The sequence below is a fragment of the Uranotaenia lowii genome, chromosome 3 (genome assembly GCF_029784155.1).
Source record: "Uranotaenia lowii strain MFRU-FL chromosome 3, ASM2978415v1, whole genome shotgun sequence".
In the NCBI taxonomy this organism is placed as follows: domain Eukaryota; kingdom Metazoa; phylum Arthropoda; class Insecta; order Diptera; family Culicidae; genus Uranotaenia; species Uranotaenia lowii.
The window spans coordinates 218,345,514-218,364,192 of record NC_073693.1 but is presented as its reverse complement, the minus strand read 5'-3'; the positions used below and the strand labels follow the sequence as shown (position 1 = coordinate 218,364,192).

The window sequence follows — 18,679 nt, the reverse complement described above, 5'->3', positions numbered from 1 at the left end:
CTACATTTTCAAAAAGAACAATAAGAATGGTTCCGGAGGCTAACAGGCTTTTCCAGAGAAATAATTTTATACATGTCGGGAATTCCCGGGAATTAAACAATGATTCCCGGGAATCGGGAATTCCCGAATTTGTCAAATTCCCGAGAATTCCCGCCCGGGAAATCCCGGGACGGACACTTTAACCAATGGAGTGTTGAAGCAATCATGTAAATAGTACACTTATAAATAAATAAACCATTCAATTCAATTCAAGTACCGATTAAAAATATTTGAGATGAATATTCATTTCTTACCGATGCGGCAAATTATGCTTTGTAGCCACATGAGTGGGATCTATCCATCCGTTAGTTATCATTATTTAATTTATGTTATTTCAAGATTCCTTAATTCTCACAGGATGCATTTTATTGCACTTGACGAATGAGGACTGAAATAACATCAACAGTCAACAGATGATATCGGTCTTTACACTATGCCGACTTTGTGGATTGTTTACAAACGGATGGAGAATTCTCACTGGAGGGCCTCAATGTAGGTTAGTCTTAAGTTTTAGGAATAGGTTGAATAAAACCATCGGATGCTGAGAAGGAGGGAAGCATTCTTATTTCAGGAACCAAACAAGTAGTGCGTATTTGCATCCGAAAACTTCTACACCGAGGAGAATATCCTTGTGTATACTATACGATTAGAATTTGTTTCCCAAGTTTTCAGAGATTCTTATACTTTGTTCATATACATATTGAAGGAAAAGTCATCACATTAAGGAAAACATTTCAAATATTGTTAAAATATATTAAACTTTTTACATAAATGTATCAAAACTAACATCCATAAAAACGACTCATTTTCAACTAGAGTAAATTTGTTTTCGCTCTTTTGGCATAATATTGGAATAAAAATGCTAAAATTCTAAAAATAATTTAGAATATGTAAATGCTTTCTTCCTAAAAGATTTAGAACATGTGTAGTCGAAATATATTCGGCATCGATTTCGTCGCTTGGTTCGGTAGGTTTTAAGAATGCTTGTGAGGTAGTGTCGTTCCACGTCCACTGTCTTGACTATTTAAAGTAATCATCCAAAAATGCGTACACATAATCGTAGACCACCAGCATGATAGCTCCGCCAGGACCCAAACGCATCACCTTTGGCGTTAGACCCTTGTACAGTGCTCCGAAACCTTCTTCCCGTGCCACGATGGCCATGGAACCGAAGGTGGATTTGTACTTCACCTGACCGGGTACAGGTTGAGGTCCCTGTTAGAAGTTTGATGTTAGTAACATTGAAATTTAAGGGTATCGTGACATTTTTACCTGTATCCTAGACTTAGCGACGTCAAATGGAATGTTCACGATTGAGCCCAAAGTGCCGGAAACGAAACCAATTCCTACCTTACGGAAGAACTCCTGAACCGGATCCTGGCAATAAATCAATACACCAATTACCGATTGTATAATTTCATTATGTAGCCGGCTTTATTGCCTATGAATGAACGACTGTGTGTGATAACACCAAAAGCATTATGAAAACGTGCTTCAGTTGACAAAACAGATTATGTCAGCCCTTGTCTGCCCATTGAACCGTTCGACTAAACAAGCATGCATATGGGTTTGTGATGAAAAAATGGAAAACGCATGATAGAAGCTAGCAATTTACCTTTAGAATAAGCGTTATTAACTCATTGACAAACGATGCATCACAACTCTACTCTAACTGATCTAATGAATTGGAACTAACTACGTCGGTTAAGTTCTATCATGAGACATAGAGACCAAAAGCTTTCGCTTTTTAAAATGCTTGGAGAGGAATTGGAGACACAAAACACACAGCAAAGGGGATTCGAAACTTACCCGCCTCTATCCAAACATTTACGCTTCTGCTGTTAGTTGCGAGCAAAGTATGAGATGATCCATGTTGATTTATACAAAAGTTGTACGCAAATGCCAGTAAAACCACGAATTACAATAACCATATGGTAAGAAAGCATGATTACTATTTCATTAAGAGAAAAACCGAGGCAACGGAAAGAAAGTTGTACCTTGTACTCCGGCATCAAACCTTTGACGCTGTGGTAAAATCCAAAGTAGATCATGTTGAAAACTCCGTTGCGACCGATAGTGGCCGTTAAGCCTCGATTTAAGCCATTGAGGCCGAACCCGGACTCGTTTATAATTTGCCGGGTTACTGCCCAAGTGCTCGGTACCTGACCCATCCTGTTTGACAAAGGAAGAAGCGTGGAACAGAGGAAATATCTTAGAAAAATTATTCGAAATTATGGAGAAAATTTGAACAGCATCTGAAGAGGAACCCATTTGATACTTTAAACCCCAGCGTAAAAAAAGTTGGTCCAAAAATTCAAACAATATGTTTCCAACTTTTTTTTATTTATTACTTTGAATTTTCCATATCTCATAAATTAAAAAAATGGAAAATGCTTCTACAGTGGCACAAGGATTGCTCGATCTTTGGAAGATCGAACTTTTTAACTTGGGTTTTCGATTTTTTTGATCGATACTAAAGTCATCGATTAGATCGGTTAATTTTCGATTCGACTTTTCGATCTATTTATTTTTTTTTCCTCGCTAATTCAAAGTCAATTACCATTGCCAGCTATTCGACATGTGGTCGATAACGGTACTCAAAATAAGATTGGAATATGGATGAGGAATATTTATGTTCAGATTTCAATTTATTCATAGTTAGAATCACAGATGAAGTAGAACGTTTACCTTTGAAACATCTTGTTTTTTTTTTTGCTTTTTTACAAAAAGTAGCTACCCCTTGTTAAAAATGGAAAAGATATCTATTTTATGTGGATCGATTCTACGGCCCTTCAATTGGATCGATCTTAGAGATCGATCCAGATGAAGGGTACTGTATATTATTGTTTTAAATTAAGGCTTTTTTGGCCCGCCATGCTCCCATACACCAAAAAGCTCGAAAGAGCCTCCTGGTAATTGAAATTTCAGTTTTCAGCATGTCTGGCAGCAATCAGGTTAAATTTACTTTTAAAAAAACGAGAGCAAAAACACAAAATTTACACATGCTGAGAACACAATATATAAAGGGTGATACGGTCAAAATATGGTCAAGGGAAAACGCGTGTAAATCGGTGAAATCGTTTATTTAAAAAATCAAATTAAATTTCTTTTTCAAGTTTAATTAGTATAAAATTCAGAAAAAATATTCAGTTAGGCTTCCGCTTTTCCAAATCCGAATTGCCGGGCCTTACGCTTAACCCCTGCCATCAGATTTTGTACAGCCACCTTGTCCACCTTCTTCGCCGCAGAAAGCCAGTTTGCCTTGAACTGCTGCTTTTTTGGTCTTCTTTAGGTTCCGCTTGACAATAGCCCAGTATTTCTCAATTGGGCGGAGCTCTGGCGTGTTGGGAGGGTTCTTGTCTTTGGGAACCACCTGCACGTTGTTGGCGGCGTACCACTCCATGGCCTTTATACCGTAATGGCAAGATCCGGCCAAAACAGTACGGAACAACCGTGTTCCTTCAGGAAAGGCAGCAGACGTTTATTCAAACACTCTTTCACGTAAATTTCTCGGTTGACAGTCCCAGAAGCTATGAAAATGCTGCTTTTCAAGCCACAGGTACAGATGGCTTGCCAAACCAGATATTTCTTCGCGAACTTTGACAGTTTCATGTGCTTGAAAATATCTGCTACCTTTCCCCTTCCTTTTGCCGTATAAAACTCCTGTTCCGGAAGCTGCTTGTAGTCGGCTTTGACGTTGGTTTCGTCGTCCATTACCACGCAGTCAAACTTCGTCAGCATCGTCGTGTACAGCCTCCGGGATCGCGCTTTGGCCGTCGTATTTTGTTTATCATCGCGATTTGGAGTCACTACTTTCTTGTAAGTCTTTTGGCTTGATGCACGGTTGTAGACGATACACCCAGCTTATTTGCGGCATCTCGGAGAGAGAGGTTAGGGTTTCGCTTGAAACTACCGGCAACTCTCTTTGTCGTCTCAGCGGCTTCCGGTTTTCGATTTCCACCCGATCCAGACTTCCTGGATGTCGACAAACGTTCCCCAAACACTTTAATTACATTTGTAACGGTTGATTTGGCAACTTTTAGCGATTTTGCCAGCTTTGCATGCGAGAAGCTCGGATTTTCTCGATGCACGAGCAAAATTTTGATACGCTGCTCTTCTTCCTTGGACGGCATTTTGACAACTGAAGAGTGAATTCCAAAATCAAAATAGGAGCAACATTCTACACACACACACAACTTCAAAATGAGGTGTGTTAAGGTTTTTTAAATGCAAAATTGAAAGAAATACGTCAAGTTGATATTGACCAAATTTTGACCGTATCACCCTTTACTAACTTTTAAGCGCGGAAGAATGTAATAAAAAAAAAAACAAATATAGTGAATCTCTTTGGGAAAAGGTTTTTCTTTCAAGAGATCCGCTTCTCTATGAAAGAAATTCAAGAGTATTAACAAGTTAAAAAAATTTAAAAAAATTAAACGAAGTTAAAATTAAGTAAATTAAACTAAACTACAGACAAACCGGTTAAAATGAATTGTTCTATACAAACTAAAAAAGACTGCATGTATCCAGGCCGGACAAATCCGGGCTATTTTCTAAAAACCTGACAAAATCCGGACATTGATTTTAAAAACCGCGCTAATTTGGTCAAATAAAATTTAAGAGAATAAATTGAAAAGATTTTTTTTTTATCAAAACTTATCAGCAGATTTTAAATCGTATTTTGGCCTCCATAGAACCCTTCATGGTTATTTTTATAAAACTTGCTCAATAAAATTAGTTTTTGGCGCATAAATAAATAAAATTTATAACACATCGGTTGGCAACGCGGGCTTACTGTTATTTTTATTACATTATTATGGCCGTGGGGTAGCGGCAGTTGAATACTATTCCATCCTCTCCCCCTGAAAATGACCTACGCAAACGAACTCGGATTATACTGGGGTAGTCGGTGGGGCATATAGTCTGAGATACTGACCCTCATCTATTTTCATGTCATCCGAAGGAGACATGATACCAGAAAGGAGAAGAAGGGGTAGTAGGTGCAACAACCCTAGGGGCCACAGTCTACTATAGTCCTATTTGCCGCTGATAGTGTTGGTGATATTATGCTGGTTGTTTCACCAACACTTTTTAGTTTTGGGACAATCAACCTCAAAAACGACCATGTTTGTCGACCGGCTGTCCTTTTTTTGTACCGAGAGTTTTGGAGGTTAATTGTCCCGTCTCATCTGTACACGCTCAGCAAGTGTGCGTAAGAAATGTCAAAAACAACTCTATAGTCCTTCGCAAAACTGGAGGATGAGCTGTGCAACACTGAATCTATCAGCACCTATCGCAAGCATGGAATACCAGACAGAACGTCAGTGATTGATATCACCTTTGCGAGTCCATCTTTAGAAACTGACATGAATAGAAGAGTGTGTGACGATGATATGCACAGCGATCACCAAGCAATACGTTATAGCTTAGGAAACCGAGATCCAGTGGCAGTAAGGCATTTGCCAGTCCATGAGCGGAGATGGAAGACTAAAGTTTTCGATAAGGAAGAGTGCATCGAAGCTATACACATGCGGGAAGCATCGCAGGTCCATAATGCTAAGCAGCTGACGAAAATGATGGTAGCGGTGTGCGACATGACCATGCCCAGAAGGAATACACCGAAGTGGTGGCGACGACCAGCTTACTGGTGAACCTCAGAAATTGCTGAGCTTCGCACTAGCTGCCTAAAAGCCAGACGACAAGCTCAACGGGCGTGAAACGAAGCCGATAGAGAAACGAGAGGGGCCGTTTACCGAGCAGCCAAGGTGGCCCTTAAGCGAGCTATTAAAACAAACAAAGATGACTATTACAGAGCGTTATGCCAGAGCGTAGATGATAACCCATGGGGCCGAGCCTAGACAGTTGCACTGGCGAGATTCGGTGGCCAAAGGTCACCGACCGAAAAGTGTCCGGAAAAACTGAGAGAGATCGTTGCACATCTTTTCCCGCAGCATGGCCCGACGTAGTGGCCACTTACCCCATAAGACGAGGGTGTCCACGACATCGAGCCAGTAACGAACGAGGAAATTGTGGCTATCAACAGACTAATAATCCACAAAGAAGGCGAAAGTGGGCTGTCGGACAGACTGTTCGGTTTTGGGAAAGGGAGATCTACGATGGACGTCATCCGAATGGTGACAGAGTACGCGAAGCGCGCATATAAAAAAAAGGCGGACAGGTGTTCGTCACTGCGCCATTGTGACGATCGACGTTAAGAATGCCTTCAAAAATGCCAGCTGGGGAGCTTCACAGGATGCGTGTTCCCAATACCCTCTGCAGGATAAATAGGAAGCTTTTTCGAAAACCGAGTCCTGACGTATGAAACCGAAACTGGGTTACGATCTACAGCCCTAACAGCGTGTGTTCCACAGACCTGTGCTTTGGAATGACATGTATAATGAGGTGTTAACGCTGAAACTACCAGCAGGCGTGCAGATAGTCGAATTTGCTGACGAAATCGTGCTCATGATCACCGGCGAAACAATCGAGAAGGTAGAAGACCTTGTAACGGTGTCCGTAGAAAGGGTTGGCATCTGGATGAAGGGAGTTAAGCTTCAGATAGCTCACCATAAAACCGAAGTTCTGCTCGTGACCAATAAAAGAGTTGTGTCGCACATGGAGATTACTGTTGGAAGACACACGACATCTTCGAAACAGCAGCGGAAATACCTTCTAGTAATGGTCGACAAACGCTTAAGTATTGGTGCGCATGTCAAATACTGTTGTGAAAGTGCATCGAAACTCCTAGATTCATTGGCCTGGATTATGCCGAACTGCCATGGTCCAAAGAGTAGCAAGAGACGTCTCCTTGCGAGCGTAGTACTCTCGAAACTACGATACGAAGGACCGGCCTTGAGCTCCGCCATAGAGGTAGAGCGCAACAGATCCAAATTACGGAGCACACATCGGCTGATAGCCATGCGAGTTTTTTGTGCCTACAGGACCATATCAGCAGATGCAGCTTTTGTCATCGCGGGCATGATTCCCATCGACATAACTCTGGCGGAGGATATGGAGTGTTACGAAGCAAGAGATGTTAGAGGAGTGCGTAAAATTCAACGAGCATCGTCAATGCTCAAGTGGCAGGAGCAATGAGACGTATCGAACAACGCAAGGTGGATGCATAGGCTAATCCCGCGACTTTCAGACTGGGTAAATCGGAAGTATGGAGAGGTCAACTTCTACCTGACGCAGTTCCTTTCAGGTCATGGGTGCTTTAAACAATACCTTCATCGGTTTATGCTCGCCGTATTGCCCGGAATGCGTAGATACGGAGGAATCAGCAGAACATGCTTTCTTTGTCTGTCCCAGGTTCAATTCAACTTCAAATTTTGAAAAGTTGACGGTACTCAATAATTTAAACTTTTTTTTAACAATTTTCGATACACTTTTAATATGTACACAGTAAATTTTTGCCTCGATTTCCAGAAAAAAAAATTGCTGGAAATGTTCAGCAATCCAAAACTTTTGCTGGAAACCGGCAATCGGTTTTCTAATTGCTGGATTTTTCTGCATTCGGTTGTGTTCTTCCCATTTGTGCTGAAAAATCAGCAATCGGTTTTCAAATTGCTGGACTTTCCAGCAATTAATCTAGTTTGCTGGAAAATCAGCAATCGAGTTGTCAATTTGGAGTTTGTTTTTGTTTCGTACGCTGAAGCAAGATGAGATTCTATTTTACAAATTTTGGTTAAATTGATGTAACGTGGGGTGCCCGAGGAATTGGAGAACGGTTGCCATGGACCGCACGCTCATTTTTATTAAACCATTTATGGTTATAGATTAACCATTTTATGGTTTTTGCTCCAGAACTATCAATATGGTTATTTTTTAAGAAATTTTCTATGAGAAAATTCAACCATTTTGGTAGTTCTCGTGTATTAACCACAAAACGGTTAAAAAACTTGACGTTTTTTCTTCGCCATTTTGGAAGTTACCAAATGGAACGCGTTTTAATGGTTTTAATAGAATTTTATTTTTTCGCACCAATATAAAATAAGTGTTAAGAGTAAATTTGAGCCTGTGATACGGATGTGCGGAGTGATGCGGAGAGATTCTGGAAAGTTAAGGTTAAATCATTTGTTTCCAATGAAAACTCAATCTAATAAACATAAAATTAAAATTGCAGTGCACCAGCTGGGTGATACCGCAATAATCCGGATTCAGTTACGGTGCAACAATGGCAACGACTAGCGCGGAAGTACTTACTACCGGATCGAGCGCCTATTTTTACAAATCTGACCATTCTGATCATTATCCGTGCCGTGACATTCGGATGGATGGAGCTGGGGCGAGTCGGACTGCCCGAAAAGCTTCACCTACCGGCCGTAGTGGAATTGCGGTCAACATACAGTCTGGGCTGCAGCTGCATCAACAGTAACCTGCCAGGTGCATTAGCGCTAAGAAGCAGAGAAAAGGAACCGGTATTTTTTTTCGGACGATTTCTTGTATTTCATTTTTGTAATTATTTTATTTTATTTTTCAGCCTGTAATATTGGAAATAATACCTTTTCCACGAGCAGTGGACCATAGCGGAATAGAAACTGGCCATTCCTATGAAGTTATTGTCAAAATGTTACCAAGTGCACAAAGTACATGTCCATCACTTCCGGCGCTGCCCCGCTCTGTGGCTAGATTCGTTTCCTTTTTTTTGAATTCGGTGGCTATCGTGGAGGAATTTAACTTCGGCTTGGTAATTGCTAGCAGGTGATGTTTTCCCTCAGCTCGTCACCTAACAATACTCACAACGAATATAATAAAATATAAATTAAAGAGAACTCGTATTTTTCTGATTTTTTATCTACAATTCTGAAAATTTCACATTCGCTATTCTGCTTTCCGAATTACGGTTGAAAAATAACCATTTTCCTACTTCTAGGCTGCTACCCCATACGGTTGAAAAATAACCACATTTTCCACTTCTCAAGAGAAGTCAAAAAATGACTTCTATGGAAGAAGTCAAAAAATCACTTAACGCGGAAAGGTGTGAAAATGGTTACTTTTTAACGATAATTGGTTAATGATTTTCGAGCGTGCGAGTGAATTTTAGGAATTATGTTCGTCAAGTTATGTCGTGAGACGGAATACTATGTAAATAAATAAATAAATGATGTAATTATTTTATTTTCCTCTATATTCTAGCAACCAGATAACAAGTCAAGGGTAAGTTTTTTTTGGACAGATAGATATTCTCTAAAATATTCTAATCAAAGCTATTTTTACAGGTGGCGGATGATCAACACTTTGGCACAAAGCTGCCAGCCCAGAGCCCAGAGGTGTTATAGAATATTGAAAAAAAATATCGGTTTTTGGAAATAAATATATCCCTTTACTGAAAAAAGGGAGGAAATAATTGTTTTACATATCGCTTATTATATGCACAGCCAAATCAAAAATTAATTTTGAATTAAAAAATAAATTTGATACTAAATACAGCCGGTTGTGTCGAAAGAAATAGCTGGTTTTCAGCAATCTGGATTGCTGATTTTCCAGCAATTTGCTGGTTTTTCCAGCAATTTAAATTGCAGGAAATTTTGCTGAAAAGTCAGCGGGACAAAAACAAGCAAAAAATTGCTGGTTTCCAGCAAAAAAAAATTGCTGTGTACATACACGTAAACTATAATGCTGGTAAAGTGTCAAAAAAAAAACCCAAAAAAATAATTTTAAATTTTTTTTCCTCAAATAAATCAAAATTCATTGTTTTGCAAGGTTCTGTTATAGTTGTCGCAAGCACGGACATCTTTGTTGGAGTACTTGTTACTCTGTTGCTCAACGTCAGTCGTTCTTGTGGCGGTTCTAAGAGAACATTTCAGGCTGAAGGATATTTTCATGGCTTTTACGGTTCAGTAGTTTTTACTGCTGCCAATATTTGACAAACAATAATTGCACCCCAGACGCAGGTTCCGTTATTATCAACTATTTTAAAATCAGCACTTACTTGCTCTTGTTAGCTTGCAGGGTAACTTTAACCATTTCAAATGGGTTCACCAGGATAGCTTCCGTCACACCGGCACCCAAACCTGCCAGCGAGAAAGTCTAGATCAAAAGATTTTGGGTTATTGAAATCTTTTATACAACAAATAAAAGAAATCTTACCAGCGGTGTCGGTTTATCAGCACCGAACAGAAAAAATCTCTTGTACTGTTCGAAGGTTAAAAATTTGACCGCCCGTTTTGGCGTTTCAACGAGCACCGGCGGCAAGATTCCCTTGTACAGCGACAGCATGCCTTCACTTTGAGCCATTTTACGGATGCAATCGAACACCCCATTATAGTAGGTCTGCAAGTTGGAATAGAAGGACGTTAAAGTTATTCTACCAGGATAAATTATTATAATGTTGTTAATAGTTACTTACGGCAGATTTTGCGCCACCCACGCCTGGGCTGGCCTGCAGTTGCAGCCGAGTTTTGACCAAATCCAACGGGTGCATGATACATACTTCCACAAATCCAGCTGACCCTCCGGCACCGACCTGCATGGCGGCCTGCTTCAAAAAATCCTTCAAATCGGAGCCCATTCTGAGGTTGTTCTAACAAGAGTTATTCTTCGAATGATTCTGATGTGGTCTACAATGAGTGGAGCTAAGAATGGAGAGCAGTATAAAGAGTGAATTCAGCACTGCCCTACATTCAGCATCAACGCGCTAATAAAATAAAATCAAAAACGGAGGTGATTGTAAATTGATGGTCACAAAGAAGGTCAAGCATGCGCGTTTTAGGTGTAATTCAATATATTTTGTCGTTGCTGGTCTCAAGCAATAATGCAACAATCGGAGCAACGCTTCAGGAAGCAACTTTGGCGATGCGTGAGAATGAAAGAACGTGGTAAAAGCGCAGAGAGAAAACTAACTTTGGTGTTATCAATCAGTCTGTCCTGTTGTTGTGGGAGATTAAATATTTTTTGTTACCACCTCACCGTTTTACCTTTCTGTTCTCTCTTATTCAAAGAAGAAAAATGACTTAATTTTTTTTATCTTCATTACTCTGGCTTTAGTTTGTTAAAGAAAATTAAATTTCTGTTCTACTGAGTTGAGTGTCTTCACGGATGAGATCAGATTTTTTTCTACTAGGTATGTAAATCAGGAACAGGATAATATTTATTTCTAGGCTGGGATTTCGATAGGCTTAATTGTAATTGAATTGTAATTGTAATTTTATTGAGTAATTAATTTTAATGATTCTTAATAATCGTTTATAACTTTTTTGCCAATGATAACAAAATGTGGATCAACTGAACTGAATAATTTCAAAAAATGTTGAAAGTTTTTTAAAGGCATATTTAAGATCGATTATTAGATCAGTTTGAAGCTATTTTTTTTTTAAATAACACACTTTAAACAGGCTGTTTTTTGTCTCCGAGATTATTCAAGTTTTAGTTTATTATGCGATGTCTTATAAAATTCTGTGAAGAACTTCAATATGACATAGATTTTAAAATTTTAAGAATAAGTATTCTGCATGAATAATCTCCTTATTTTATTATATGCTTGAAAATGTTAAGGGTACTCCCTTTTTAGCTTTGTAACATCATGAGGATTAAATGTGAATTTTCAAACTTGCAGTGCAGCATCCTTATTGCAGAAATACCTACGATGAGTAGGTTGTATAAAATACGTTCAAGCCAAGCTATTAAGTCTTACCTTTGCTGTGATGATGTTGAACTACAGCTCGAAAATGCACCACTGATTGTTATCTGCTTTCGAAAAAGTGGCCACTGTTTACTTTTCAATTTTTGGTGTTTCTCGCACTTTGTAGATACATTTACGTGTTGTTTTCGCAGATCATATGTATATACCAACCGTTTTAGCCTGTTGCAATATTATTAGACCTTTAAGTGATTGTTGCGTTCAATACCATTGCACAAATTATTACTGCTAGACGAATGGTTCTGATTGGTCATTCCGCACAACATCGGCATTTCCATCGAGATCCTAACCTCAATTTGGCATGCTCCGCGAAAATGAGACAGAAATACTAATATTTTCGGTTTCAGATTTTTCTATTTCATTCACTCTAATAGAAGGAAATGTCAAAGTCAGCTGATGCGCGCCTCGCGAAGAAACGCAAAGTTTTATTTTGATTTGATTACACGATCATACGACCGAATTCAAGTTTGAGTATAGTCGAATATTTGCCAGTTCAAACTCATAATTCGGTTTGCTACAGTTGAACATTTTATATTACTTCTTTTGACCAGATATCAAAACTGGATTTAAACTGGTGGAATCTTCACTGTAGCTGAGAGAAGAAATAATGATGCGTGTCGAGCGTTTCTTGGTTGGAAATTTATTAGTGTCCATTATGAGTAGTTCACATTTGCTAGTCACGACACGCATCATTATTTCCTTTCTATGTTTGGCTCTCTGTCCAAATCACCCACCATATAAGTTTTATATGAAATTCATAATAATTCAAACGACTTAAATAGATTTTACTTTTGGAGTGTCAAATTGACACTCTAAGGCCGATGACATAGTGAGTGCGATGCGATGCGAACCGGCGAATGCGATTCAATGCGGCGAACCACATTCGATGAAAATGTATGTGAATCGCTTAAACCTGACATACACAACGCGGCGAAGCAGATGTCAATTTGTTCCGCCGCTCGAGTTCGCATTGGCCGCGTTCGTCAATTCGCATCGCATCGCTCTTACTATGTCATCGGCCTAAGTCGGAAAACCAGGGAGATGGAATCCCTATCCTTTGTCATTGAATTTGACAACCATCAAAATTACGGGCCCACGATTTTGTGGGCCCATAACAAACCTGACATTTTGCTGTCAAGGACCCGAACTAAATGTCAAATGCTAGAGAAGTATGGTTGATAGCACACTAACACATCAATCATTCTGATTCCTCATTGGTTGAAATTTTGACTTTTGAGACTTCGTACTGCTTTGATAGGAAAACACCATAAACGTCTCTCCCGATGGATAAAAAAAAGAAAAAGATTCTTGTTCGAAAGAAGAACTAGATTGCCACCTCCCTGCGGAAAACGGATTTTTTTATTGTCCAGGCATCCAGGGTTCGTCTATGAAAAAAGTAAAGATACAATATTCAAAATTTTTGAAATCATTTGGGGTTCCCGAAGAAATTTTTGTTTTTTGAAGCTTCTAAAAAAAGTTACAAGCCTTCAAACTTGCAAAAGTGTCTAAATGACACTCTAATGCGGATGAGGGTTGAAACTGATATTTCGGTTCCCCCGGTTCTCTTCGCGGAAATTTCATGGTGGAGAGATCTGAACAGAAACAGTTCTATAGGAGATTTTAAACAACGGGACCATTATTGGATTTTTATATAGGAATGAATCATCCCAGAGATTTGGATTTCATATATCTTTCAATCATTTCCCATCAATTCCATTGCACCATAGTTCTGTCTAGCGGTTGAGAGAGAAATTTTCTAAAATAATATTTTTTTACGTGCAAATGGGTTATTTTTGTGTGATTATGTTATATTTATACTGGTCTTCTGCTCGCTCAATAACCTAAAATTTACATACTAAATTTTATTAAACTTTGATTTATAAATAATTATTTTTTGAACAAAACTCAATCAGCGGTAATTTGGACATCGTCAGGGCGGTAACTCGGGGGATCCGGTTCTGATCGCCGCACCCGGGTAAACACAGGACGGTCGAGCAATTGATCCGATTGACGTCTCCATCTTGTTCCGACGGAGGACCACGTGGCTGGTGAAAACATCTGTATTAACAAAGTGCAAAAGCTTGTGAGTTTCTTTTATTCTTTTTTCACTTTTTCTTCTCTATTTGTTTCCCTTTATACGATCATTGTTTGCTTCGTTTATATTTTCAAAACGGGGGCACTCGTGTTCTCGTGAGAAAATATGAACGATGGCGGGGAGTTGAACTCCTCAGTTGAGGATGATGAGGATGTCACCTACGAGTATGAGGAGTATTTGGAGGATTCAGGTGATGCTGGTCCGTCAAATGTTTCCCATTCTTCGATGAGTGTTAGTTCTTTGTCAACCACAGTTGAGAGTAGAGCACCCCGACTCCGAACCTACACAGACGGTTCATCTTTTACTGGGCCTTGGGTGGTTTTCATCCGGCCCAAACCTAATGGTAAACGTCTTAACGTGGTACAGATCACCAAAGATCTGGCGAGGTGGCCCTCCGTGACCAGTATTTCAAAGGTGCGATCAGACAAGTTGCGCGTTGTAGTGGCTGACCGGAAAGGCGCAAATGAAATTGTTGCCAGCAAGTTCATTAACCTGGAGTACCATGTTTTTGTTCCGTCTCGAAACGTCGAGATCGAGGGCGTGATAACGGAAATGATGTTACATATGATTATTTTGTTGATTATTATTGATACGATAAGAGCATATTCGCAAACAGTTTATTATTAACCCCCCAAGTAACCATAAGCACTAAAAACTAGCACCAACTCTGCTCTAACATCAGCTATAGAGCTTGATTCTGTGCATCATATTAGCCCTGTGAGCCAGATTTGGCGAAATTAACTGCGGCTTTAGTGCAGAAACTGGTATAACCCTATAAAAGCACTGTGCTATGCTGAATTGATGCTATAGCGTTGGCGGGCAAAATGCTGGGAAAATGCAAATGGCGTTCAAATGAGGTACAACCATGCGGGTAAAAAAAAACTTCGATTTTTGTTTGGCTCCATTTTTTCTGCCATGATAATGAATTTGACTTATTTTGATATTCGCTGATGCATATTAAGGGGATCTCTCGGTTTGAATTTTCAATATTTTTATTTTTTATTTTTCGGGTGAAGATGACCTGGAATCGAACTCATGACATCCATATGGATCGGACATTTTTCAGTAACTCTGCTTGTGGACCTATCAGGTCCGCGTTAAATCTTTGAAATTAAAGTCCTATTTGAATCAAATTTCTTGCAACCGGTGCCCTAAATTTGCATTGATTCAGCATCAATCAATGCTAATGCTCTTTGGCCTAATGCCAATGTAGTGCTCAAATAGTGCAAAAAAGTATTTAAGCAAGCTTGTTTGATGCGAATTTAATGCTTAGAAAATATAGCATTTGTTATTCTGTTTTAGAGCTATGATGAATTTCTAAAGCATTGTGTAAAGCTGATGAAATGCTAGTTGCATTTTAAAAGAGTGGTATAATTCTAATTTCATGCAGCATAGCACTCGAAGGGCTGTTGTAATGCAAAATTGCACTTGGTATGCTGATATAGTGTAATTTAGCACTTGAATGCTGGAGTAAAGCTATAAAAATGCAAAGCTTTAGTGCTTATGGTTACTTGGGCCATTCCCCCATAAAAGATTATTAAGCGTGAAAAAAAACTGCAAAAGAAAAAACAAAACACTGGAGCAAAACACGGTACGGAAATCCGCAACTGCAAGAAAATATTCATCCAGATATCTGTCAGGCATAGTAGAAACTCGGGCTTGACATCTGTCAACATTCGTACGGCCAAGAATTGGCTAGAAAGGCCTAGAAAGAAGCCCCATTTGACAGTTGGCAACATTGCGCTTCCGGAAGAGGGCACAGAAAGTGCAGAAAAAGTAAGTGTGCGCCATTAGTGGTAAACGCCGCCCCCGGAAAATCATCTCTCTCGGCCGAAGCCACAGTGGTAATTCGCCGTCAGCCAACCAGAGAACCGAGCGATCCAAGAATCCGGTAGGGCCGAAGACGACTTGGAACGGATCACGGCTCAAAGCAAAAAAAAAAAAAAAAGGTGAGAACAACCAATCTAGTTCCAACCCAACAAATCCCTGAGGGAAAATATTTCTGTTTTAGTCGCCAGGCCACCAATTGAGCGCCACACAATCCGGTCGTTTGCAACCCGGAAAGCGCAAGGGAACGGATCTGTCCATACGGGACGAAGAATCGATAGGTAAGTCGTAGCAAATTACCACCGACACGACCGACTTTTGACAAAATGTCATTTTAGTTCTGACCCACCAGCCGGCTCGCCAATAAGCCCAGTTCAGAACCGCAAAGCGGCCAGAAAACAGGCGAACCAAGAAGTGCCACAACAAGGGGTCAGGTGTACTGTGAGTACTGACATTCGAATTGGAGAATGAGTTTATGCCTGACCAGATTTTTGTCCCCACAGGACCCCTTTTTTTTTTTCGTTTATATTCGCTGTTTGCGTAGCCCGGCAGTCATCGAGTGGATCCGAATATTAATCCGGATACCACTTCCGGATCAGAATACACGTGGTCCGAGGCGAACCTCGGCAGAAGGCCCTTGCAGTGATCCATTCCGTGAGGCCGATCACACCGGAACATTTTAATTCGCTGACATCCAGGGCCGCCTACGGGGATTGCGCATTTGCATTTTCGGTTTACATCGCTCAGCAGTTGGCGATCGGTTCCGAAATTCAATCCGGACACCACTTCCGGTTTTGAAGACACGAGACGGGAAGTTGACGTCGGCAGAAGACCCCTACGGCAATCCATTCCGTGAGGCCATTTGAGCAGGAACAGTTTGTTCCGGGAACATCCGGAAAATCCAGCCAGCGAGGAGCGAATTCCTACATTACGCGGTTTGCGTCTACGTGCCGTCCAGTGGCATTGCACTTTTATTTATCGCCCGAAGCAGGAGCGTTTTGACGGGCATTTCTTTTATCGAATCGCCGCTAGCCTGTTGCTGGAGTTGCGGTCACCTTTTGCATGCGATTCCCATTCACGCAGAACCACATACGGGAACCTTCTTCGGTTTGAAAACCTGGTGCCAGAGACACTGCCGTCTGCGAGTCTTTCCGGTAGTCGAACCCGCAAGACACGGAGAAGGGAGGTCATTCCGATTGTGACCGGAAGTGCAATCACTCAGAAGCGGGATTTTGAATCCACCCGTGGATTTGTCCGAGCAGTGGGAGGTGAGCTTCTGTTTTCCACCGCCGTTCGAAGATTGGTCAGCAGATGACAAGCGTGAGGAGGTGTTTCCGGAAATTCTGTGGCGCGAGTCAAGCGTCAGCCGGAAGATACCGCGATCCGCGGTGTGAGTGCAGCCTGTGGAAGAAAAGTGTACTGGTTTGCCTCGGCGGACGGTCGAATAGCAAATCGCAGCGCCAGCGTGGTGCTGATCAGCGGAATATCCGGTCCGCGCCCCTAAGGTTGGACATTGGGTCGGACAAGGAAGGACAGGGATCCCCTGGGTCCGCAGGAATCAATTTCGTCGTCGTCGAGCGCCACAGCCAAAGCAATCTGAGCATGCATCGGGTCGGAAGCGAACGTCGCTCGAGGAATCCCGAACATGGGCACAGCAGCATGCAGCAATAACTGATGTAAGTCGCTTTTATCATTATCTTTATGGGAAGGGAGAAAATGGGTGACTTTGAAAGTTCGCAACCCTGAATAAAGTTGCACAATATAATGTCTGTTTGCCAAATTTAGTATTTCATTTATTTGTGGCACCGACCACGGAAAGCCTCTGTAACAAATGGCGCCCAACAAAAACGAACCGCTTAAGTTTTGTTCGGGAAAAATAAAATATCATTTGTATTTGTGATGATATTAGTATGTTTATTGATTGTAACAGTAATTTAGTTAAACCTACTGTTATGTTTACTCATTATTATCGCTTAAATTATAGTATCGTATCAAGTTTTTGTAATCTGTAAGTCCACATTATTAAAATATCTGGTTTTTTGATCCAAATAAATAATCATGAACAAACAAATTGAGTTGTATCATCTAAATGATGAGGAGATGGAATATGAATTGGCCTTGCGCCATGTTACGAATCTAGCCCCATGCTCTAGAAGAGCTAGGGTGGTCAAGTTAAAAGCCCTTGTCCAAGAGGACACCCTTAGAGACACCATTTATGTTAATTCGGAACACGTAATGTCGCCGGAGTTGAACATCGAGGTCTGCCAGAGGGCAGTTGTTGAATTGAGGAATCAGGTCGATTTTGCTACCCAGAATAGAAACGCCGATCAAATGGCTTGCGCGAAATCGAGACTGCTTCATTACCGGCAAAGATTATCACTGATTCCAGTGGTCGCGAATTTAGAGGAAACGCGTAGGGTCGTGTGCGAGCTTGTAGAGACGCTGCTAGCTCAGATAGAGTGCGTGAACAGTGCAGTCAATATGGTGCTAAGTGAAACGGAAAACACTAGTCTTTCTACTAGTGTCCCGACCATCCAGGCAGAGAACAGTAGCAGTAGGGATGCCTGCGATGCGTTGACGATTCCACCGAGGCCACAAGCAGCCGGAAATGATGAAGGAGCACGAGCACGGATGCAAGAAGCGGATGTTGAGCCGTCTTCTCTTCCGTTCCAAGGAGGCAAACAGACATTATATTGTGCAACTTTATTCAGGGTTGCGAACTTTCAAAGTCACCCATTTTCTCCCTTCCCATAAAGATAATGATAAAAGCGACTTACATCAGTTATTGCTGCATGCTGCTGTGCCCATGTTCGGGATTCCTCGAGCGACGTTCGCTTCCGACCCGATGCATGCTCAGATTGCTTTGGCTGTGGCGCTCGACGACGACGAAATTGATTCCTGCGGACCCAGGGGATCCCTGTCCTTCCTTGTCCGACCCAATGTCCAACCTTAGGGGCGCGGACCGGATATTCCGCTGATCAGCACCACGCTGGCGCTGCGATTTGCTATTCGACCGTCCGCCGAGGCAAACCAGTACACTTTTCTTCCACAGGCTGCACTCACACCGCGGATCGCGG

General features: G+C 41.0%; 1 protein-coding gene across 2 annotated transcripts; it reads right to left on the bottom strand.

Annotated features, from left to right (window-relative positions):
* Positions 1–778: 778 nt before the first annotated feature.
* On the bottom strand, positions 779–11,934 carry LOC129756797 (mitochondrial 2-oxodicarboxylate carrier). Of its 2 annotated transcripts, none has more exons than XM_055753822.1 (7): positions 11,675–11,934; positions 10,391–10,678; positions 10,132–10,314; positions 9,974–10,071; positions 2,037–2,211; positions 1,312–1,416; positions 779–1,254 (listed from the first exon to the last, which is right to left on the bottom strand). In XM_055753822.1, exons 2-7 carry the CDS (start codon positions 10,550–10,552, stop codon positions 1,060–1,062), a joined length of 918 nt encoding a protein of 305 aa, XP_055609797.1. In that variant the 5' UTR covers positions 10,553–10,678; positions 11,675–11,934; the 3' UTR covers positions 779–1,059. The 2 variants fall into 2 exon arrangements, with proteins under 2 accessions (XP_055609797.1, XP_055609796.1); XM_055753821.1 differs by having other exon boundaries at positions 10,391–10,616; positions 11,675–11,933.
* Positions 11,935–18,679: the final 6,745 nt, after the last annotated feature.